General features: G+C 46.5%; 1 protein-coding gene across 3 annotated transcripts; it reads left to right on the top strand.

Annotated features, from left to right (window-relative positions):
- Positions 3,424 to 9,966, top strand: LOC110430911. Of its 3 annotated transcripts, none has more exons than XM_021449118.1 (3): positions 3,424 to 3,521; positions 3,630 to 4,203; positions 9,748 to 9,966. In XM_021449118.1, exons 1-3 carry the CDS (start codon positions 3,494 to 3,496, stop codon positions 9,755 to 9,757), a joined length of 612 nt encoding a protein of 203 aa, XP_021304793.1. In that variant the 5' UTR covers positions 3,424 to 3,493; the 3' UTR covers positions 9,758 to 9,966. The 3 variants fall into 3 exon arrangements, 2 of the variants coding, with proteins under 2 accessions (XP_021304793.1, XP_021304792.1); XR_002448346.1 differs by having other exon boundaries at positions 3,436 to 3,870; positions 3,938 to 4,203; XM_021449117.1 differs by having other exon boundaries at positions 3,436 to 4,203.

Here is a 25,120-nt window from a genome sequence, read left to right as displayed (position 1 = left end):
AATTCTTCCGGTCCGGCGGATGGAAACAACGCGCCAATTCGCCGGATGGAAACAACGCGTCAATTCCACAATGGCGGTCGTTCATTTAAAATGAACTCAGCTAACAATTTGACTCTGACATAATGTGGGAGCATCCGCTGATTTTGTCCTGATGTTACCTTAAAAAATAAAATTATTTATTTAAAATTGCTATAGTATATCCATTTTCAATTTCGTCTGCACCAGTATTTTTTATGTGGCGAGACAAATAAAACTAGACTCCACTTAGATATGTTTCGAAGAACTTTATTTTAATACATTTTGTGTATACTTAGTACTTATAACATATATGTTATAACTAAAACTTAATAGCACAACTTATGTATTTTATAACTTTTATATTTCTAAGTTTTAATATAAGTTATAACCAGACCGAAGGGAGTATCTGTAACAATTTAATTAACACAATTGTATGCTATTTATTTTCTTTTTATGTCGGTGTAAGTTTTTCTTTTGGATTCTATTTCATTAGAACTATTAAATAATCATTTTCGTCCTTATTAAACTTTTTATTTTAGGCAAAATTTGTTCTACAAACTATCGAACTTTTTTTCTGACTCAACTTCGTCCCTTACATTACCCAAACAAGTTATCATGCCGCACCAATTATTACAGTCACTTTCTTAAATTCATCTTCTAAATCACCATTTGCGCACTGCAATTGAATCCACTAGCCCTGTTTGATTCCACGTGATAATTTTTATCACTCATCACATCGAATGTTTAGACACATACATTAAGTACTACATATATATTATTTGCAAAACTAAAGCAACAGTCAAAGGATAATTTGCGAGACGAATCTTTTAAGCGTAGTTAGTCCATCATTGAACGCTAATTGTTAAATAAAACGAAAATGCTACAGTATTTGTTAAATTTTATCAAGGTTACCGCAGTGAATTTTTTGTTTGTACTGACAGCATTGGTGAGGAAGTCGTATTACTTGATTCTGGAGATTATGAAGTGCCTGTTACCGCTGACAGCACGATCGAGCTTTCACAGCAAGTTGTTTCCGTTGAACGCAAGGGGAAGTTGAAGGTTTTTGTCAGGGCATGGCAGGGTAATGAATTAGTTGATCTCAAAGTGGAAGTTTTTACACCCGAGGGATTTGGTAGAGGTCATGGTAGGCTTAACTTTGGCTTCTGTAAAATGAAAGTCACTGTCGCTTGGTCACTTGTTACTGTTCATTACAATCTTGCTTAGTTGTTGCGAGTGATGATATTTTTATTTTGATTCTGTGATGTGGGATATCGACCGGAGGAGGAGACTGTGATTAAATAAATAGGTTAAGGGCTTGTATGGATGGGTATGTATTTACCTTAATCCACATATGTTGAGGTGGATTGGAGTGGATTTACACCTCAATACATGTGGTTTACAGTAGATATACGTGCATCCAAATAAGGCCTAAGAGTACATTCTGGCCCATTAGTCTTTGGACATTCAATCTCCTCTGTTTATGGGCCGCGCTCTCCAAAGTCTCAACCGGTTCGATAACAAAAGAAGTGTCGTGCTCTCCGGGCCTTGCCGGGCAGTTGGAGCAGCGGCTAATCATGTTGTGCGGCGTAGTGAGATTCCAATTCGACTGCTTCAAATCGTTACCAACAATAAAAAAAACTAGCAATATGCACAACATGCAAAGAGGAGAGAGAGAGAGACACATCACACATGTCTTATAAGGAACTGTATCAGCCTAGCGTTTTGCTCGGCGTTAGCCAGTTCGTTAGACAATCCTTCTTGCTAGCTATTTAAAACCCCAATGAAGACACCTTAGGACTACCGGAAGCGCTCTCTCTCTCCTTTATCCTAAAGAGATCGCTCAGCTTGCCTTCTCTCTTCTAGCCCGAGAGTGTTTGGATGTAGGGACTCAAGTTTAACAAGTGTTACCTCTAATGTTAAATGAAGTGTTGTGTGGGATGTTCGGATAATAAAAAACAAATTATAGACTCCGCCAGTACTTCATGAGACGAATTAATTAAGCCTAATTATTTTATTAGTACATATTTATTGTAGCACTACATTATCGAATCATGATTAATTAGGCTTAAAACATTTGGCTCGTAAATTAGTCACAATTTGTATAATTAGTTATTTTTTATTCTATATCTAATATTTCATACATATATTTAAATATCTGATGTGATAGGACTTAAATTTTAGTTGAGGAAACCAAACACCAACGCCTCGTGTGCCCGGTCGTGGCAGGCTGACAGCCTAGTTCTCATGGCGTAACCTCAAACAGATGGAGCCGTTCTGTGATTAGTTCGTTGGTACCTAGGAGTACAGTAAAGCTTGAACAAGTGCGTGAGAGCGCGGATCATCAGGCGATCGATCGTAATCTTCTCAAGTATAGAGAACAGTCCAGTGAGGGTGTGAGGCAGCTCCACGGTCTCGGGTCTGAACACTAATAATGTCCGAGGACAGTAGCGAAGCCAGAAAATTTCAGAAGTCCGAATAATTCTCATTAAACAAAAATATTTAACTATAAAATTATAGATTGCTATATAAATATAAAGAAAATTTCTTTTGCGTTTTAGCGAAGAGCACGGCCGGCCGCCCGGGGTGGCCGGGCGGTGGCTCCGCCAGTGCCCGAGGATGACGGACAGGATCGACTGGATTCGGATTCTCTTTCTCCGTGCACGCAACACGCGATTACGATTCCGAAGCGAAGCAGGGAGGGAGCACGCTGCTGTCTTTGCCGGTTGCTTTCATCACCCGCACAGCTCTGACAGCAGCGTTGGCGATCAGCAGGAAGGAACGAGCACGCACGCAGCGAGCGCAAGTTGCCACTGATCAAGAGACAAATTCTGACTGCGACTGAAACGTCACCGGCGGCGGCGGCCGGTGCTCAACTTGGCTGCTGTAGCATTGCTTTTGCTCCATGGTCTGTGTCTAACTAGGATCAAAAGATTTTGTCTCGTGATTTACAGCTAAACTATGTAATTTGTTTTTGTTTTCGTCTATATTTAATGTTTCATGCATGTGCCACAAGATTCGATGTGACGCGGAATCTTGAAAACTTTTTGGTTTTCAGGGTGAGCCTTATTTTACACGTAGTAACATGCCATGTGCCGCAAGATTCGATATGAAAGGTATTTAAGTATTATAGTTTAAATAATAATTTCAGTTTGGGTTAAAGTATGTTAAAAGATGTTTTTTCAAATGTGTTCTTTCAGAAAGGTTTTTTTTTTCAAATGAATTTAGGAAGAAAATAAAAACATAAGTGTTGTACTTGACATGGAAATACGATATTGCAAAAATGGGATGAAAGAAAAACTATGTAATTTGAAATAGATCTGGTATATTTTTTAAGAAAATGCTGACAAATAATTGGAGAAGTGAAATGATGGGGCAGCCCGCGCCCGCCGTCCACCACCTTGCCATTGCCGGCTGGATAACAAAGCACCAACGCCTACGGCCCTAAGCGCACCAACCCCTTAGCCTCAGTTGGAAAATGAAGAGGCGTCATGTTGCCGAGTTTAGTAAGACAAGCGCACCAACGCCTCATCACCAGGACTTCTCGCTTCGTTCCTCATTTAGCTTAAGTGTTATTACCTTGAAGTTTCGCTCGTGTTCTTGTTTGGCAACAGGCAGGTGGGGAACCTTGCAGACGGAATCGAAGCCGGTAATGGAAATGGTGGCTGATGATAAGCTTCAACCCCGCCCCCGAGCGAGCTCACCCACAACCGCGTCCCCAACCCCCCCTCACCCTGAGTTCTCCCTCACCCCCAACCCAGCGGCTCTGATGGTGAACATCAATCCTGCGGGGATCAGCGGTGGGTTGGTGGCCGCCTTGGTCGTCGGAGCGGGCATCGGAGGCGCAATCGTCTGGTACGCCTTCTCGTCTTCCAGGAGAGCCAAGTTCCTAAAATTGCTGACCGGAGGGTACGCCTCCAAGCCTGAGGATCTCCATGGAGTAGTCCAGGCGACGTATCTGATCCGCGCGCAGAATGATGAGAAGCGGGCGCAGCAACACAAAGAGCAGTACGAGAAATCGCTGGAAACCGCGCAAGTCAGCCGAGCGCTGTTTGACGCCGCGGTAGCCGCCGCCGCCGCCCCCGCCCCCGCCCCCGCCGTGCCAGTGCCAGTGCCAGATATTATTGTCGAGGATCCGCCAGCACCGGTCCAACCAGTCGTCCCAGTCCCAGGCCGTCGCTTCTTCTGGTAAATTCCATCTGCCTCCAAAGTTCCCATTATTATTTTTATTTTTAGTACCTTGATCCTCGATTTTGCTTCAATCCTTGCTCTGGATCTCTTAAGCCCGCTTGGAATAGGTGCAGTTTGCCGCCAAATGCACCCGGCACTTGGCCTCTAGTACACAGTGTACTTTTGTTTTCCATATAGTATCTCTGAGCATGTTTGCTCTGTACTGTGCGCTGAGTAATTGGATTCCTTTTTATTTGTGTCCACCAGGGACGAAGCCAGAAAAAAATTTAAGGGGAGCTGAACAAAAATTCTACATCGACTTAGCTCTACTATTATCCCTCGTAATAAAAAAATATGTTAGTTTAAAGTAGTCTTAGATTAAAAATATAGACCAATAATGAAATTCATAAAATATATCTAAAAAATAAAGTTCTCAGTCCACCATACTTTATAAATTTATGTCTAAAATTAGAAGAAAAACACTAAAAATTTCACTAGGCCAGCAGCGGTAGGGGGGGCTGGAGCCCCCCTAGCCCCACCGCTGGCTACGTGCCTGGTGTCCACGTAGGTCGACAAACTGATCTAGTTCTTGATTCTTTTTAGATCAATATTTCTTTTTGTTTCCCACTCCCTCCGAGGAGAACTTTACTCTTGCTTGAATCTGGATACTACCTTCAGCCCAGTCTCAGTGGGAGTTTCACCAGGATGTCATGCACATTTATTAGAGCGCCATGTCAGCAAAACTGCACTTTTTGTATGAAACGAAGAGGATAGAGAAGGAAGTAGTTTTACCATGGTGAAACTCCGCTGGTGTTGTTTCCCACGCGGTGAAACAGGATGAAATCCCCACTGAGGAGTGTCTTGCGCCAACACTTGGCAAAGAATATTTCTGTTTTTTTAAAAAATTTCTATTTTTTTTTAAAAAAATCTTTGCCGAGTGTCCTGCACCAGGACTCGGCAAATCTGGGACATTGGCTGTTGTGTTTTTCCTAGCTTTGCCGAGTGTTTAGGTCACTGCACTCGGCAAAGCCTCTAGAATTTTTTTTTTTGTTTTTTGCATTTCCAACTAAACCACACACATATATATCACAGGTATATATCACAATCGCATATCAAACATCCGACACGGATATATATAGCATCGTTGTCATAAAAGACATCACCAACGTACACAGTTCATCAATCCAAGAGAAAATCCACATAATTCATCTCACAAGTCCAAAATGCAAAGTAGGCCGCGACCATGGAGGCAGCAACCCCAGCAACCGCACCCAGAGGCAGCAGCACGCGAGCAGGGAGAACAAGTCATCATACTACACATCAAACAAGTCCGCGTACATCGAGGATTATTTATTTATTAGAGACAGATACGGGTTCATCCCTGAATACCGGCAGCAGGCTTAGTGCCCTCTAGGCTAGGCTGAGCTGGGCCCCAAGCTGGCGTTTAGAAGAACCTGCATAGATAACAAGTCAAATTAGTAACATGTAGGAGTACAAACATAACACTAGGGAATGGGGAAAGATTGAAACAAGGCATGCGGGGAGGGCGCTGGATGCGTGGCCTGCACCAATTTCTAGACGCAGTATTGGGGAAAATCACAATCCTAATTAATTCCATGTACTACTATATACAATGGGGCTCTACTGGCTAGCAGCCCAGATTGACCTGCCATTTACGTCATCTGCGTTTTATTTATTTACTAGTACTCGTGAGTAGTAGTATTTTGTTTGGATTAATTGGTAGGAGTAGCTATCTACTCTCTCTGTCTCTGAAAGAGTCTATTTCTAGTCTGAGAATTTGTCCACGAAAGAGTCGATTCCTGAGCCAGAGACCTCCCACCGGCTCACCTCGTAGTCAGCATAACATTTACTTGGCGCTTGTATATTCGGTGGAGTAGCACTTCTAATAAAAATGTGTTGGTGCCATTCCTTTTGGAGTTTTCGTTGGAGCAATACTACTAGTATAAAAAATGTTTTGGCGCCATTCTGTTAGTTTTGATGTGTGACTGTTCAGCTGGAGGAGTAAACGGCTGCAGTAAATGAAAAGACAACACGTAACTCATCAAGCATTGTGTACTATGGGGGTATAAACCCCTATACCCTCATGGGCCTATATGAGCCGCACCATCAGAGGTGGCTCGGTCCACAAGATGAAGACGTGCGGCGCACGACTGGTCGGCGTGCACCGCAAGGCTATAAGATTTTGTACCAAATAGGATACTTTGCTTGTAACTCTGTCCCTTCAGGATATATAAGGAGGGGCAGGGGTCCCCTAGAGGACACATCACATCATATTCTCTCAACACAAATCAATACAACCAGACGCAGGACGTAGGTATTACGCCAGCTCGGCGGCCGAACCTAGATAAAAAGCTTGTCCGTGTCTTGCGTCACCATCGAGTTCGTAGTTTGCGCACTGTCTACCGATAAACTACTACCGTGGGTATACCCCAAGGTAGACTGCCGACCAGCTTTCGTCGACAGTGGCGCGCCAGGTAGGGGGTGTGCGTGCAACTTTCCCGACGAACGAGATGGTCATTATCCCCGACTTCGTGGCCATGGCGGGCGACTTCACGTTCACCGTCAGCTTCAACAGCTTCACCGCCACGACCACGGAGGAGGTGTAGATCCGATCTGCGCCAATCACTTCTTCATCGACGTCGGCGGCGGCTTCAACCACGCTGGCTACGACTCCAACTACTCCAGCAACGTCTCCGACCACGCCGACAACGCGTCACCCGCTTCTCTGCTACAAAGGGAGGCAGATCGACGACACCGACCTGCTCAGGCTATCGACCAAGTTGTGTGGCCTACTTGCTCTGACCACGAGTCGCAATAATAATCGCCGCGAAGAACGGCGCTACGACAGCCGCGACCACCATCACGACAACAAGTCAAGCAACTCTCCCGACCAGACTTTCGTCCAAAGATAAGTACAATTCTAATATTTTATTTATTTTTGGCATAATATTTTTAAGATTATTATTCTTCAAAACAACTTTTTTAGCCGACTAGTTTTTTCTCCTACACGAGCTTTCCAGAGCTGGTACTGTCTCCGACTCCTCCCTACACGTGCACGAGATCCGCCCTTTGCGTTCCGGGTGGTCGGCAGTAGCTCTCTGACGTGGCTGACAATCCTATGCATGCCTAGGTTCCGCACCTCATGCTGATTGTTGGCTAGACCAGAGCTGGTACAAGCTCTAGGATGAATTAACTACTCGTGCTAATTTTATAAAAAAAAATCTAAAACTTATCTTAGTACTGATTTTTTATCTAAAGGTTATTTATACATCATGTACTACCAATTCTTTATATTTATTTTTCAGGAGTTTGGCCCAGTCGACAAGCTACGCTTGGAGACTTGTCGACTATTCCCTACGCTGTGCCCGGGGACTGCTCCGACCACCGAGCACGTTTACGTTCCCAGCCACGCTCGGGGACTTGTCGACTACTCTCTATGCTGTGCTCGAAGACTGTGCCGACCACCGAGCACGTTTACGTTCCCAACCACGCTCGGGGACTTGTCCACCGGTCCCTACGCCGTGCTCGGGGACTGTGCCGACCACCGAGCACTATACGCTCGGGGACTGTTCGACCAGCTCACCAATTTGAGAGTTTTGGGACTGTACCGACCACCGAGCACTATACGCTCGGGGACTGGTCGACCAGCCCACCAATTTGAGAATTTTGGGACTGTACCGACCAGTGAGCACTATACGCTCGGGGACTGGTCGACCAGCCCACCAATTTGAGAATTCGGGGACTGTACCGACCACCGAGCGTTATATGCTCGGGGACTGGTCGATTAGGTTATTCAATTGCAGACGGACTGGTAAATTCAATTTTTTAGACCTTGCTACAAGGCTCATACTTCGCCTTCCAGCAAGCTCGGGGACTACATCGGTACGATGCATCTGGCGATGCATCTCAGTTTCAGAATTTCTTTGAGGACTTTTCTTTTGACCCTGGCACCACGTGCCTACGTCACCTACTACCAGGCTCGGGGACTAAGTGGGCACACTTCACCTTGCGGTGAATATGCTTGCTTTTTTGAGGTCTATACTTTTTAGAAAAGTAAAGTGGGCACACTTCACCAGGAAAGAAATCTTTTTTAGAGCACTATGCATTCTTCGAACAACCTGCTTCTTCGATGTCAATGTTGATCAACTGTCTTTTGAGTTGCTCAAAATACCGTTGCAACTGTTTGGGCGACTTTCCTGCTTATTGAAGACGTCAAGCCTCACTGATCGAAGAAGCTCAAGACGGCGTGTTACATCATAATACATGGTGCTCGGGGACTAGCTGTGGGGGTATAAACCCCTATACCCTCATGGGCCTATATGGGCCGCACCATCAGAGGTGGCTCGGCCCACAAGATGAAGACGTGCGGCGCACGACTGGTCGGCGTGCACCGCAAGGCTACAAGATTTTGTACCAAATAGGATACTTTGCTTGTAACTCTGTCCCTTCAGGATATATAAGGAGGGGCAGGGGTGCCCTAGAGGACACATCACATCATATTCTCTCAACACAAATCAATACAACCAGACGCAGGACGTAGGTATTACGCCAGCTCGGCGGCCGAACCTGGATAAAAAGCTTGTCCGTGTCTTGCGTCACCATCGAGTTCGTAGTTTGCGCACCGTCTACCGATAAACTACTACCGTGGGTATACCCCAAGGTAGACTGCCGACCAGCTTTCGTCGACATGTACTGTGTTGCATAATGGTGGAAGTGAATTAATTGAGGGTACTATGGGTATTTGGCAGCTCTACTAAGGCCCTGTTTAGTTCACCATCTAAAATTTTTCATCCATCCCATCGAATCTTTGGATACATACATGGAACATTAAATGTAGATAAAAAATAAACTAATTACACGGTTTAGTTGAGAATCGCGAGACGAATCTTTTAAGCCTAGTTACTCCATGATTAGCCTTAAGTGCTACAGTAACCCACATATGCTAATGACAGATTAATTATGCTTAATAAATTTGTCTTGCAGTTTCCTGACGAGCTATGTAATTTGTTTTTTTATTAGTTTCTAAAAACCCCCCCGACATCCTTCCGACACATCCGATGTGACACCTAAAAAATTTTCGTTCTCAATCTAAACAGGCCCTAATCTGTCTGAAACTTGCTAGAAATTGACTCTTTCGTGAACGGAGGGAGTAAAAGTTAGCCTAAATTAGCTTTATATGAACAGAAGAGCTAATAAATCAGCTCATTTTGTAGCTAAGTTTTCAACCAATTATTAGCCGACTAGCTAGTCAACCAAAGTTTTTTTTAGCTCCAATTACTTACTACGCTTATTATGCTCATGTTGAAATCATATAGAGGCCTTGTTTAGTTCCGAAAAGTGAAAAGTTTTCGGCACTGTAGCACTTTCGTTTGTTTGTGACAAATATTATCTAATTATAGACTAACTAGGATCAAAAGATTCGTCTCGTGATTTACAACTAAACTGTGTAATTAGTTTTTGTTTTCGTCTATATTTAATGTTTCATGCATGTGCCATAAGATTCGATGTGACGGAGAATCTTAAAAACTTTTTGGTTTTCAGGTTAAACTAAACAAGGCCAGAGTTTCGCTTTGTTGCTGGGATTCTCCAACTTAGTACGCACGGCGAGAAACAGTAACCATGGAGTTTGATTAACCGGAGGGAAAAAAAAACCCGGGTCCAAAGTCATTGGCGGTTTCCTCTATATTAATATATTTGCCTTTTCGAAAAAAAAAATTATTGGCGGTTAAAAAAACGCAAAACACACCTCATCAGATCCTAGCAACCGCGTTGTGAAAAAACAGGTAAATTCTTTTGGGCCTTGTTTAGTTCCCCAAAAATTTTGCAAAATTTTTCAAATTTCCCGTCACATCAAATCTTTAGACGTATGCATGAAGTATTAAATATAAATAAAAATAAAAACTAATTGCACAGTTTGATCGGAATTGACGAGACGAATCTTTCGAGCCTAGTTAGTCTATGATTGGACAATATTTATCAAATACAAACGAAAATGCTACAGTGCTCATTTTGCCAAAAATTTTGGAACTAAACGAGGACGCAGTTGGAAAACACGGGAAGTGTTGACACCGTTTTTGGGCACGTGTCTAGGATGGCAGGATAGGGTGGCAGTACGATGCGGGTTGCTGATGAGGATGGTTGCCGATGAGGGGGAGGTCGAATGTGACTAAGTCCACAGGCAGTAATATGGTGCCGATGGCCGGATAAAAAGGTCTGCCGATGACTATGGCAAGGGGATTGCCGATGATGCTAAGGAGGAGTCCGGAAGCTGCCAGTTGTCATGTGGAGGAGTTTCGGTTTGTCACAAAGGATAGTTTTGTTATTTCCTTAATTATTTGCATCGTTTTGTATACGGATTCCGTGTAATTTGGAATTCGAATTCTAATCGTGTCTGGTTGTAGCTCTTTGAGCAGGGTATAAATATAAACCCTAGGACCTTGTAATGTCGATATCTATCAATCAATAAAACACACGTTTTTACTCATATCCCAGCATTTACTTTTCGACGACTTCGTCATACTTTTTCTTTTTGTTACGAGTTCTTAGGAATTCGTCGACTTAAGCTCGGCGTATTCTCAAGTTCCGCGTGAGTACCTCTTAGCCGTGACATCCGGGCGCATCGCTGTTGTCAGGACTAAAATATTCGAGTTATCACCTTTGCCGATAGCAAGGTCAAATCGGCTGGCACGCCTTAACGTTTGAATCGGGTATTAGCCCTTTGTGTTTGCAGACCAGTTTTGCATCAACACATCTTTTGGCACGCCCAGTGGGACCGATTCAAGATCAAGATCAACATGTCGATCTCTGATCTCGATCAAGAGAACGTCATCCCCGTGACGGAGGCCAACCTCAAGGATGAGCAGAAGCAAGCTATTGCCCAAGCCATGGAAGAGTTTAAGCAGCAATGCCTGAGGTCTTTCAGCATGAACAGGAGCGGCGAAGTGGTCCAGAAAGATGCACTGCCGGCACCACGGCAGGTTACCTTTGACGCCAATCCTGGCAAGCTTCAAGATATGGTTGACAATGCCATCAATCGAGCGTTGATTAACCAAGCTGGTGTACTGTCTAACACGGTTTTCAATGCCGTGGCAAGAACTTTCAAGGAAGGACAAATTCCACCAGATTATGTGGGCCCCTCCCATCATCAGCCAACGGCACCAGAGGTCACGGCTCCATCGGCTGCCTTAACGACTGCAAGTGCACAATCTGCCGTCCCTCCAAGTACATCGGGGACTACTGGTGCACTATCTACGCCGATGACAACCAACCCACAAATTTCAGTTGGGCAGCATAAACTGACAACAGATATGTTGGCATCGGCAATGTCAGGGTTGACTCTTCCTCCCAACTGGTGGGGTTATGGTATGCCTCCAGAGTTGACGCCGAGAACATCACAAATAACTGACATGAGGGGCAAAACTCCTATGACATCGGCACCTCCCAATGCGCCGGTGAACCAGAGTCCTCGGTATACCACAACTACTACTGCAAGGCCTCATACTGGAAATCCTCAAGATTCAATGTTCCAGATGCCCAACGCATCGTCAGAGTCAATGCTGATGCAACAGAGGTCTATGGCCCAGTCGGGGTATGTCAATTCAACGACGGTACCCAATTACCAATCATCGGCAGCACCTATGCCGATGAACGCTAATAATGGATGGCTTGGACAGCAAGCCTTTCCACAATCGCCCCAGCAGGGTTATCAGACTATAGGGTTCCAGCAAGGGCAGGTCTATCCCGGGTTCCAAGGTCAGGGGATTCCCAACCAGCCAATGAATTTTGGACAGCAACTCGGAGGACAGCCAATCGGTGGACAGCAGTTTGGTGGTCCACAGATCGGAAGACAGGTGACCAATACAATGTTCCATGCAGATCACGTCCCGAACAGACACGTGGAGGTTCGCCACCAAGTACCAGATCCGCAGCCGCCTCATCGGCAAGATGCCGATGCATATTGGGCCGATAAAATTGCTGAAGTAATGAGGGAACAATTTGGGATAAAACCCAAAGTCAACACTTATTATTATCGGACACCGTATCCTCCATCGTATGATTTGATCCCGCTTCCACATCGGTACAAGGTACCGGATTTTACAAAGTTTTCCGGACAGGACGACACGTCAACCATGGAGCATGTCAACAGGTTCATTATTCAATGTGGAGAGGCTGGTAACAGGGACGAATTGAGGGTTCGTCTATTTTCATCATCATTGTCTGGATCGGCCTTTACTTGGTTCATATCATTACCTCCCAACTCAGTAATTACTTGGGCCGATCTAGAGAAGCAGTTCCACAAATACTTCTTCTCGGGGGTTCATGAGAAGAAGATCACCGACTTGGTCAAGTTGAGGCAACGTAATGATGAGTCGGTCGAGGGATTTGTGCAGAGGATACGAGAGGTCAAGAATAAATGCTATAGCCTGGTTCTGGATGATCGGCAGCTAGCCGATTTAGCTTTCCAAGGTTTGTTGCCACATATCAGGGATAAGTATGCCTCTCAGGAGTTCGAAAGTCTAAGTCATCTGGTGCAGAGGATATCTGATCAAGACGTCAAGCCTTTCGAGCCTAAGAGGGCATGGAATAAGAAAGTGTCATTTGTTGATGAAGCAACAAGCTCAGATTCCGATGAGGAACCAGTAATCGGTTTGGCAGAGTGGGTAAAAAACAAGAAGCCGATGTCTTGTCCTTTTGGGCAGAAGGAACCAGAGAAGTTTGCCTTTGACACCGCCAAGGCCGATAGGATATTTGACCTTCTACTTCAGGAAGGTCAAATCAAACTGTCACCTAACCATGTGATCCCATCGGCAGAAGAGTTGAAGAGGATGAGATATTGCAAGTGGCATAATGCAACTTCACATGACACCAACGAGTGCAAAGTATTCAGGCAGCAGCTGCAATCGGCTATAGAGTCAGGGAGAATCAAGTTTGACAGTTCCAAAGCCCAGAAGCCGATGAAGATAGACCAACATCCTTTCCCGACGAACATGTTGGATGCTAAGAGGAAGGCTAAGGTCTTAACGTCGGAGACAGCTGAGAAGAGTGCATCGGTAGATCCTCAGCATCAAGTTACTACTGCCGATGCAAGAAGTAAGGGCTTGGTCCAGGAAGGAACTAGCTCAGGAAGGCTTCCTCGATCTGGTATCGTCATAACTCATAGAAGGCCTCGAGAAAAATGGCAACAACGGGAAGATCGGTATCGGCGCCAGCAGGAAGATTATCAACGGGAAGAAGAAAGACGCCGACAGGAGTGGAATCGGCACATGGATCATTGGAATTGTCCATTCTTCATCCATTGTTGGGAGGAAAATATCAAGCTTCCTACTGTTAGAGACTGCCCTGAGTGCAACGGTTATGATCGGTACGATAGGATCGATTGGCATTATCATGATAATGAACGGCGATTTAATGGGCCGATCAGAGGAAGGGTGTCAGTTCATGACCGGCTGGGGGGCAGATTTAGTGGGCACAACAGACTTAGTGACCGTGTCCAGTATTTTCCCAGGAACCAAGAAGAGCTCGAGGGAATGGCTGATGCGCGAGTTCCCGATGAATTCATATTTTGCAGAGATGCTAACACGCATCGTATGGAGTCAAGGGAGAACCGACGCCCGACGGTAAGGCAAAGGCCACTTCCTCCATGGTGCCCTGGAGGATTAACCAAGACACAGAAAAGGAGATTGCAACGTGAAAGGCAAGAAGAGCTAAACAAGGGAGAGAACTCTGGAAGTCGGCAGCCGTCAGACACTAAGAGGGAAGGTCCATCGGCAGGCGTCAACATGGTCTTCATGTTGCCGATGGAGTTTCTTGCACCAGCCAGTGACGATGAGTTGGAATTTTCTGATCAGATAGCTCAGTTGGCTCTGGATCCGATGACTGCTATCTTTGAAAAACCTACCGATGACAAAAGGCAGCATCTTAAAGCTCTGTTCCTCAAAGGAAGGGTTGATGGGCAGCCAATGACCAAGATCCTAGTTGATGGTGGAGCTGCTATTAATATTATGCCGTATGCAGTATATCGGAAGCTTGGGAAAGGGGATCAAGATTTGACCAAGACCGATATGATGCTCAAAGACTTTGAAGGAAACGTGTCTCCAGTCAAGGGGGCGATATGTGCAGAGTTGACCATCGGCAGCAAAACCTTGCCGACAACCTTTTTCGTGATCAGCGGAAAAGGTGCTTACAACTTATTATTGGGGAGAGATTGGATTCATGCCAATTGTTGTGTCCCATCTACAATGCATCAGTGCTTGGTTCAGTGGGTAGGTGACAAGATTGAGATCGTCCCAGGAGATTCTTCTTATGTTATCGCATCGGCAGAAGCGGATACTTACGAAAGAACCAGGTGCATTTCAGGAGAAGTGTGGGAGAAAGATTTTCTCAAAGTTGCCGATTATGAGATTCCACCGATCCAAGCAGTCGGTTCTGACGACGGTTTTTAATGGATAGATTCGCCGATGATGGAAAATTAGGCCAGGGATTCACATCGGCCGATGATTTGGTAGAAGTAGATATAGGTAGTGGTGATAAGCCTAGGCCTACTTTTATTAGTGCTAAATTAGATCCTGAGAGTAAGCAACAATTGACTAGTTTGTTAAAGGAATATAAAGATTGCTTTGCCTGGGATTATACCGAGATGCCTGGTTTAGACCGATCAATTGTTGAACATCGGTTACCCATCAAGTCTGGATTTCGGCCGCATCAGCAACCAGCCCGCCGATGTAATCCTAACGTTCTACCTGATATTAAGGCCGAAATCACCAAACTTATTGAAGCTAAGTTTATTCGGCAGTGTCGGTATGCCGAGTGGATTTCCAATGTTGTTCCGGTTTACAAGAAGAACGGGAAGCTTCGGGTGTGCATTGATTTCAGGAATCTCAACAAAGCTACGCCGATGGATGGATACCCAATGCCTGTCGACGATCTGCTGGTTGATGCTGCGGTTGGCCATCGGGTCATCAGCTTCATGGATGGTAATGCAGGTTACAATCAAATATTCATGGCAGAGGAGGATATTCCAAAAACCGCATTCAGGTGTCCTGGTCATGTTGGACTATTTGAATGGGTAGTCATGACTTTTGGATTAAAGAATGCTGGTGCTACTTATCAAAGGGCTATGAATTTTATATTTCATGAGTTCATCGGCAAGTTTGTAGAGATTTATATTGATGATGTGGTGGTTAAGTCTGGAGATTTCTCAAAGCATCTTGCCGAGTTACGAAAAGTGTTGGAGTGCACAAGGAAGCATGGATTGAAGATGAATCCCAACAAGTGTGCATTTGGCGTATCGGCAGGGCAGTTTCTTGGTTTCATGGTACATCAGAGGGGTATTGAAATTAGTCAAAGATCTATTGATGCCATCAATAAAATAGTGGCCCCTACCAATAAAACCGAGCTCCAATCCTTGATCGGCAAGGTAAATTTTATCAGAAGATTCATATCGAATTTATCTGGGAAGATTCGTGCTTTCAGTCCTCTTCTTAAATTGAAAGCCGATCAAGAGTTTGTTTGGGGAGAAGAACAGCAGTTGGCTCTGGATGAAATCAAGAAGTATCTAGTAAATCCTCCAGTTTTAGTTCCACCTCAACAAGGGAAGCCCTTCAAATTGTATTTATCTACCGATGGATCGGTTATCGGTTCAGCTTTAGTTCAAGAATTTGAAGGGAAAGAGAGAGTAATTTATTATTTAAGTAGGAGGTTGATTGATGCTGAAACCAGGTATTCGGCCATTGAGAAACTATGCTTATGCTTATATTTTTCATGTATCAAGCTGAGACATTACCTGTTATCGGCCGAATGCACTGTTGTTTGCAAAGATGACGTGGTCCGATACATGCTATCTATGCCGATTATGAGTGGTAGGATCGGTAAATGGATTTTAGCGCTATCGGAGTTCGATTTGCGTTACGAATCGGCTAAGGCAGTCAAAGGGCAGATTATGGCCGATTTTGTGACTCAGCATTGCGGTCTAGTGGAAACCTTGGAAATTGCACCCTGGACGCTCTTCTTTGATGGATCTACCTGTGACCGGGGGGCAGGAATCGACATTGTATTAGTTTCCCCTAAGGGGAGGACGTATGAGTTTTCCTTGCCGATTGTTGCCACATCAACAAATAATCAGGCTGAGTATCAAGCTCTGATCAAGGGATTGGAGTTGTTAAGAGAAGTTCGTGCTGATGCTGTTGAAATACTCGGGGATTCTATGTTGGTTATAAATCAATTGGCCGGAAGCTATGAATGCCGAAGTGAAGTTCTCATAACTTATTTCGAGAGAAGTATGCAATTGTTGAAGGAATTCAAGGATTTCCGATTGGAGCATGTTCCCCGATTGCATAATGGAGACGCTAATCGGTTAGCTCAGCATGCCTCGGGATATCAGCCAATGATTAATGTGACATCGGCAGTCGGTGCCGGTGATTGGAGGAAAGAAATTATTGATTATCTAAAATATCCATCCAAAAAAGTTGAAAGACGGGTTCGATTTCAAGCAACCAAGTATGTGCTCCTTGAAAATGAATTGTATTATCGAACTATCGACGGAATTCTTCTCCGATGCTTGGGTGATGATGAAGCTAGAAGTCTGATGGGGGAAATCCATGAAGGAGTGTGTGGAGCGCATCAGTCAGCTTTTAAGATGAAGTGGATGATTCGGAGGAATGGATATTTTTGGCCAACCATACTTGAAGATTGTTTTAAATATTTTAAGGGATGTCAAGGTTGTCAAAAGTTTGGTAATATCCAGAGAGCACCTGCATCGGCTATGAATCCTATAATAAAGCCTTGGCCGTTCCGGGGATGGGCCATCGATCTGATCGGCCAGATCTATCCACCATCTAGCAAAGGGCATAAGTTCATTCTAGTTGCCACTGACTATTTCACTAAGTGGGTCGAAGCTATTCCTTTGAAGAAAGTCACATCGGCCAATATGATTAATTTTGTGAAGGAGCATATTATTTACCGATTTGGGATTCCCCAGACGATTACTACCGATCAGGGCACCATGTTCACGTCGGGGGAGTTCGATGAATTCGCGATCGGTATGGGAATTAAAGTGTTGAATTCTTCTCCTTATTATGCTCAAGCCAATGGGCAGGCCGAAGCGTCTAACAAAGGAATTATCAAGCTTATTAAACGAAAGATTGAAGAAAATCCTAGGCGGTGGCATACATTTTTAAATGAAGCATTGTGGTCTTATCGGATGGCTTGTCATGGATCGACCAAGGTATCACCCTATCAATTGGTGTATGGACATGATGCAGTGTTGCCTTGGGAGATTGAGGCTGGATCTAGGCGATTATCTTTTCAAGATCAATTGGCTGCCGATGATTATGCCACTTTGATGACCGATGAGTTAGATGATTTAGCAGGGCATCGGTTAAAAGCTTTAATGAGTATAGAAGAAAATAAGAAGAGAGTTGCTAGATGGTATGATAAGAAAGTGAAGGCTAAAGAGTTTGCCGATGGGGATTTGGTATGGAAATTAATTTTACCAATTGGGACCAAAAGTTCGAAGTTTGGAAAGTGGTCTCCTAATTGGGAGGGTCCTTATCGGATAAGTCGATCGGCTCCTGGTAATGCCTACATTCTAGAAACCCTCGAAGGAGTTGAATTTCCCAGAGCATTAAACGGCAAATATTTAAAGAAGTACTACCCCAGCATATGGGTCGATGCATAATAGTTTAAGTGCCGATAACACTCCTATCGGCTGGATTTAAATGTTTGGGGGCAGACTTAATGTTTCAAAAGATGCCGATAACAGTCTTATCGGCTAGACTAAAAGCTAAAAGCGGGAAAACAAAGGTGTGTTGCCGATGAAAGCTTCAGATGTTCAGCAGCGCTTGGATTGCCGATATGGCGCGCAGCCGGATCTGATTGGCTGTCTCTATCTCTTTGATATCATCATCGGCAGAACCTTCTATCGGCTTCAGCTTCCTTTTCAACTGCAGCGCTTTGCGACCGTGGACGTTTCGTTCTTGTTCAAGGTGCTTGATGGTCTCCGGCAGTTGACTCTCTTCTTGCTGGGCTTGGGACAGAGCATCCTCTACTTGCTTGAGTTCGGCCAGTAGAGTTTCTCTTTTTGCCGATAGATCAGATACTTTCTGCTTCACTGCATCACCTGAGGACTTTAAGGTGCCGATGTTCTTATGTTTCTCATCGGCTAAGATTTTTTCCTTCATCATCTCCTCAGAAAGCTGGATTTGAGCGGCTCTATCGGCAAGGCGTCGAGTGGCTCTCTGGTACTGTAGCTGGCGGCTTTCTAGGTGTGCAGCATGGAAGAGGGTTTCTTCAGCATCGGCAGGAATTTGGCCTCTAAGGGTTTTGAACAGGGCCTTGGCTGGGTCAGAATCGTTGACCAGTTGAGCTGTGTCTTGATGAAGTATGGCCGATAGCTCCTCCAGCTTAGCCCTGGTTTCTGCCGATACAGTCCCAATTGCCCGAGAGGAGCTTGCTTCCTCACCTTCTTCTTCGAAGACATCAATGGCGAAGGAGAATAAGCTATCAGGAGAATCTTGTTCCTGAAAATGAGAATGAAATAAGTCATTTTTATGGTCAAAGCTTCGGCAGACGATACTGGTGGAAAAATTGGGTGACTTACTTGCTTCAAGGCGATCTCTTGTCTTTGACTGAGAAGTGCTGACGGAGCTGCAGGCTGATCGGCCAAAGATGCCGATGGAGCTACAGGTTGATCTGCCGAGATTGCCGATGGAACGATATCAACTGAAAGAAGACAAAAGGAGTTATGAAACTAAATAAGAATGAGTTCATCGGCAACGGTATTGTTAGAGTATGTTACCTGGAGGGGGAACAACGGTTGTCTGAATCAGGAGAGCCGCCGATGATATAATTGGACCCACCGGACCAGTCGTTTGTTCACCCATATCAACTGATGTGCCTTCTGTTTGAGGCTCTTCCTGCTGGGATTCTTCCATCTGTGGTGCATCCTGCATTGGTTGGGGAAATAGCGCTTGCTGTGTCTGGGCTTCTGGAGAAGAAGGAGAAGACTCTACTGGGATTGGAGATACCGGAGGAGGAGGGGGAGTTGCCATTTTTGGCGTTTCGTTTCGGCCCTGATGCTCTTGACACTCTTCCTCTTTGGCTGGCTGGACCGGGTGGCATCGGCACCTTGACGTATGACCTTTGCCGATGCACTGGTTTGCTGCAATAACGAACAATGGTTTATAAGTATAAATAAAGCCGATATAAAGATAGTCAGCGTAAAAGATAAAGATTTGACAAATTGTCTTGAAAACCTGCGCCAGAGTGGGGGCAGCTACCGTTGGTGATGTCTGGGTTCTCCTGGTCGTAACTTTCCTAAGGCGCACGCCCCGATGCACGATGGCAGCCAGAGTGGGAGCATTGTGGCCGATTGAGGAAATCGGGCCTGATGGAAACAAGTCGATCGGCTTGCCACTCCTGCTAACCGATGGAGGAATATTATCAGCCTGCAAAAGGAATACAAGGGTAAGCTGCCGATGGAAGTAATAGTGAGAAAATGAGACGTCGGTTTGAGTTACTTACAGTGTCATCGGGAACTTCGTATTCGGGGTCAATCATGCCGCGGTATGAAAGTGCCGATCTGCAGAATAGATGCTCTTTCCATTCTGCCCACCATAACTTGTATGCCTGAGTGATAAAAGCAGCCGGAACCCATTCTGACAGATCCACGTCTACATCGGCGTTTGGTGGTAGTTGGGCTACTCGAGTCCACTCAAGAAGGTTGTTGATGGTTTCTCTGGGTTTTATCACATCGGCATAAGGAAGTGCAATCGGCAACTGGCCGAAAGCTAGCTGGCGAGCTAATGCCGATGGATTGTAAAATTCATAGGTTTGGGGAGAGGTTTTTGTGCTACCGAAGAAATTCACTGGAATGGCTCTGGGAGTCACAATTGCCATCATCGCCTCATTATCCCTGTCGAGAGCTTCATCAAATGGATTGAAGGTCAGAGGGAGCATGCTATCTGGGTCGTCATAAGCCAGCCATGGTCGTTCATCTCTGGCCAGACCCTCATACAGAGTCTCGAAGAATCGGCCGATCTGATCCGGATTATTCCCTGAACCGGGTAAGACTATAACGGCTTCGCCAAAGTTCAAGGGGGCACGCGTTGCCGATTCCTCTTCACCCAACACATGGTTTTCGGCTATATCTCTTGGGAAGTGCTGTGAGAACAAGTTGAAATCAAGGCGCTTATGCAGGTGCAGATTGAGCCACATATTAATAAACCACCAGGGGCCTCCCAAGTTGCCGATGGATTGGCCAAGCAGGAGTTTCTGGGCTACCTGATGAAGAAGGTGGTAAACAGCGCTGAGCAAATATCGGCCGAGAGGAAATTGGCCACCGTTAGCCAGTCTTTCCGCTGCCGATAGATAGACAGAAGTCGGTCCTGCCGATCGACCACAGAATATAAACTTGTCCAGCCACATGTTCAGAAAGGTGGTTTGCTCCTTTATGGTGACAGGCCCTCTCCCACGGTACTTCTGAATGTACCCTGACCAACCGCCGATAGCGCGAGTCTCCACTTTGGCACTGGGGGCAGTATCAAAAAAGTGGGTGCTATCGGCAGAAGATATATCTAGCCCAGTGAGCATGGCTACATCGGCAAGGGAAGGAGAAGCAGGGCCGTGGCCAAAGACAAAAGCATTGAGAGTGTCTGACCAAAAGTAGGATGCAGCTATCAGCAGTGATTCGTTCCTGTGCATATCGGCAATGGATAGCCTAATGCATTGGGCTAGCTTCCTCTCACCCCACTGGACTTCATAAGAATTGCTGACCCTCAAGAACCAGTCTTTCCACCCTACGGTAGGGCTGGGCCAAGAGCGAAAAGTGTCTTTCCATAGATCTACAGAAAAGTTTTCAGCCCTAAAGGGGATTCTATTGGTTTCTGCGTTGATAAGATTGGTTGGATCTGAATCCCCTAGATGACCGAGGCACTGAAGGTGTGGTTGATCGGTAGGGATGACAATTTTGTTGGACAACTCCTAGTGTTTTGGGGAATAAAAATACAAAGAAAAAGGAAAAGGAAGATATTCAGTAAGATGAATCGCAGATGAACAGGAATGCGAGAAAAAGTACAGGAGATGAGATGGAGATTTGACCTCAGGGACGACGAAGTTAATGGCCATCTTGCAGCAAAGAGAACGTTTGAGGGCACCGGAGTTGATGAAGAGGAGTACTTGTCGGAGGTCTTGAAGGTTGTAAATGGCGCCGCCGCTGGAAAAGCAAAGTTGGGTAGTAGAATGGTGTGATGGAGGAGGAGTACCCAAGAAGGAACTATTTATAGGACAAGATGGGCAAGGGCAAATCCGACTTATCTCTTTGCCGCATCCGAGAAACCCGAGGGTACTCAGGTGGATATGGTAACTGTTCGCACGGTAATCCAGGGATTGTGCACGTGATTTGACGGGAAGCGGTCATTATCTGAAGATATTTTACTGTGCGAGATCTCCTGGTCGGTCCATCGGCGATATTCTATAACGGTCATCTTGCCGATCGGCGATATTCTATAACCGTTTTTGCGAATATCCTGATCAGAGCATCGGCAGATTTTTGTAACGATATTGTTGCCGATGTACGACCAAAAAAGATGCCCGTTTAGGAATTTGGGGATTTCGAGGAATCTGCGGAGGATTAGGATCAGAGTTGTCCAGATTGAGGTTGTCGGATTAGGAGCATTAATTGCGGAGAAGGCATCATTACTGCAGAGAATTTCGGAGCATTAATAGTTTTATACTCCGAAATTGGGGGGCATGTGTTGACACCGTTTTTGGGCACGTGTCTAAGATGGCAGGATAGGGTGGCAGTACGATGCGGGTTGCTGATGAGGATGGTTGCCGATGAGGGGGAGGTCGAATGTGACTAAGTCCACAGGCAGTAATATGGTGCCGATGGCCGGATAAAAAGGTCTGCCGATGACTATGGCAAGGGGATTGCCGATGATGCTAAGGAGGAGTCCGGAAGCTGCCAGTTGTCATGTGGAGGAGTTTCGGTTTGTCACAAAGGATAGTTTTGTTATTTCCTTAATTATTTGCATCGTTTTGTATACGGATTCCGTGTAATTTGGAATTCGAATTCTAATCGTGTCTGGTTGTAGCTCTTTGAGCAGGGTATAAATATAAACCCTAGGACCTTGTAATGTCGATATCTATCAATCAATAAAACACACGTTTTTACTCATATCCCAGCATTTACTTTTCGACGACTTCGTCATACTTTTTCTTTTTGTTACGAGTTCTTAGGAATTCGTCGACTTAAGCTCGGCGTATTCTCAAGTTCCGCGTGAGTACCTCTTAGCCGTGACATCCGGACGCATCGCTGTTGTCAGGACTAAAGTATTCGAGTTATCACCTTTGCCGATAGCAAGGTCAAATCGGCTGGCACGCCTTAACGTTTGAATCAGGTATTAGCCCTTTGTGTTTGCAGGACCAGTTTTGCATCAACAGGAAGCTCGCGATCCATCGCCACACCGCGCGCAGGATTAAACAACGGCAACATGCGAAGTCACAGAATCAGCAGCAGCACCAGCGCACACATGGCACGTCGAGGGAGGAGAAGAATCCGAGAAGCCGGCGCGCGCCCAGAATAATGCGTCCTGCCGGCCCGGCTGCCGCTGCCACCTCCGCGACCGCGCGGTGGGTGTGGAGGGGACAGCTCAGCTCATCAGGATCGCCAGGAAACTGTCACGCTCGTCGCACCGGCTCCGATCTGACTTTACTCGCTGCCAAATTTGCAGCAAATAATAAAAAAGAAGCAGCTCAACTCGCAGGGATCGCGTGGGGTGAGCGAGCGAGCCTCACGTGTGCATGCAGCATGCGTCGACGGATCGCGTGGGCAGAGAGAGAGAGAGAGAGAGAGCGCGCGCTTCAGATCGATCGGCCGGGCCTGACGGCGATGCAGACGATACACGAGACCAGCGTGCGCATCGGATTGACCAGACGAGACGACCAGCCGTGCCCGGGCAGTTGGCGCGCGCCCCGCCACGGCGGGCGCGCACGGAATCGCCCCCGGCGGACGCGGCGGGGATGCCGCTGCCAACCTGCCGTCGCCGCGAGCGACAGGGGAGACAAGCGTGCTGCGAATCCATGGCGCAGCACGCGACAAGGCCCGGTTTGTTTGTTTGTTTTTTTTTTCTCAAGATGCAGCTGGATGTGCTACGGCTACGGCTGCCGCTACACTACTACCGGTGGTTGCCGTTGCCGATCACAAGAGACCTCTTGTTGCGTTGCGTGCGTCCGTGTGTGTACAGCTCAGTGGCAATCATCGGGTTAGATAATATGATGGTACTTAGTGGCGTGGCAGGGGCAGGGCCGCAGGGGCAGATCAACGTGCTGCAAATGGCACTAGACAAATGAAGCTACGAGAGGCAGCAGGCACGAAGGTTACAGCTTCGCTGTGACCTGGCAGCGGCTTACACCTCACGTACGCCGGGCGCGCGCATCGGCTACCATGCATCTGGAGCAGGAGTACCAAAGAATCTTACTCCCCGATTTGTACGTACTCGTATATATTTGCATCAGAACGGAACCAAGAATCTGGCGTTGGTGCGTGCATCGGGCCAGTTCGATGAACCAGCGGCTGTGCAGAGACTAGGACGTGTTGGAGTTTGACAGATCCGAGAAGCCCCCAATGATTTTGTTATGGGGCCAGCGCGTGCACTAGAAACGGGACGGCGAGACCGACCGCTGGTTCATGCATCTATGTCAGATTCAGATCGTCCCTGTCCCGGCGGCCCGACTTGATGACGCCCGGCGTGGCCGTGACGACGCGGCGGCACCAGTCACACCGGTTTCAGCCCAGCCGGGCGCCGGCGGCCGGTGCTGACGCGGACGCAACAGAGTTGGAAGAAAAGGACCGTACGGAGGCGCCCAGGAAACGGTAATAGTCAGCCCGGGAAATTGGGTGCGAAGCTCAGCTCAGCTCCAGTTGGTGGATGGATGGATAGGCGATCGGGCACGGCAGTGGACCAGAGGTCGCTGTCGCCGACGCCGACGCCGACGCCGACGGCGCTGCCATGGTCCAGACTCCACGCGCGGTGCCGCAGCGGTGACGTCGAGAGAAACGCCTCGAGCTCGAGGGCGCGTCGCTTTCGGCTACTTTCCTCGGGTCCCCGTGGCCCCGGTACCGGTACCGCTTGTGCCTCGCTTTTGAAGCTTCCGGCCACCTTTCCGGAAGCTCCCGCTCCAGCTTACATGCGACTCATCGCGTCACCGCCCCCAAGAACGTGTACACACAAAAAAGGCAGACGGCGGACGAAAAGCGGCTCCGACGCCGGGGAGGAGTTGCGGTTGCAGTTCCTGCTCCTGTCAAAACAAAAGGACGACGAAACGAAACGAAACCGGGCCCGTTCCGTTTCGTGACGAGGACGTTGGTGCGGACCGAGTAAAACACACTGAGAAAAAGTGACAAGCACTACTCACGCCCGTCCATCTCCCCTGCTTTCGCCGTGTTGAATGACCTGATCTCCGCAGCACTGGAGATACTGGCTGCTAAGGATTGAGCCTTTGACCAAACAAGTGCTTCTGTGCTCGCCTCAGTTTCCTTTTGGCTGTGCGCAATTGCGCATCACGCCACAAGGTCAACCGAAACTGCCGCTACTGTTCAAGAATGACTTGGGGAGTCGTAGCTGAATGCAAGATCATACACGTAGTAGTACATCATTCTGATTCAATATCCATCTCGACCCAATCTAATTCGTCGTGCTAAAAAAAGAGTAATCCTCTCTTTTCTTTTTCTTCTTGTTTTCCTGTGAAGCAGGAGTAGAGAAACTGGAAACCGCATAGGAGTAGTCAGCATTCACAGCCGTGTTGCCAAAAAAAGGTTCGGAGAATTTCCTCTGTACGTACTCTGTACGCGATGCTAAGCTCGATTATAAATAAATAAGCAAGGGAGACATCAGAGAAGCAGTGTGATCCGTGTGAA

The sequence above is a fragment of the Sorghum bicolor genome, chromosome 10 (assembly GCF_000003195.3).
Source record: "Sorghum bicolor cultivar BTx623 chromosome 10, Sorghum_bicolor_NCBIv3, whole genome shotgun sequence".
NCBI lineage: Eukaryota > Viridiplantae > Streptophyta > Magnoliopsida > Poales > Poaceae > Sorghum > Sorghum bicolor.
The sequence above is the reverse complement of the archived record's forward strand: the minus strand, read 5'-3'. Positions and strand labels throughout refer to the sequence as shown.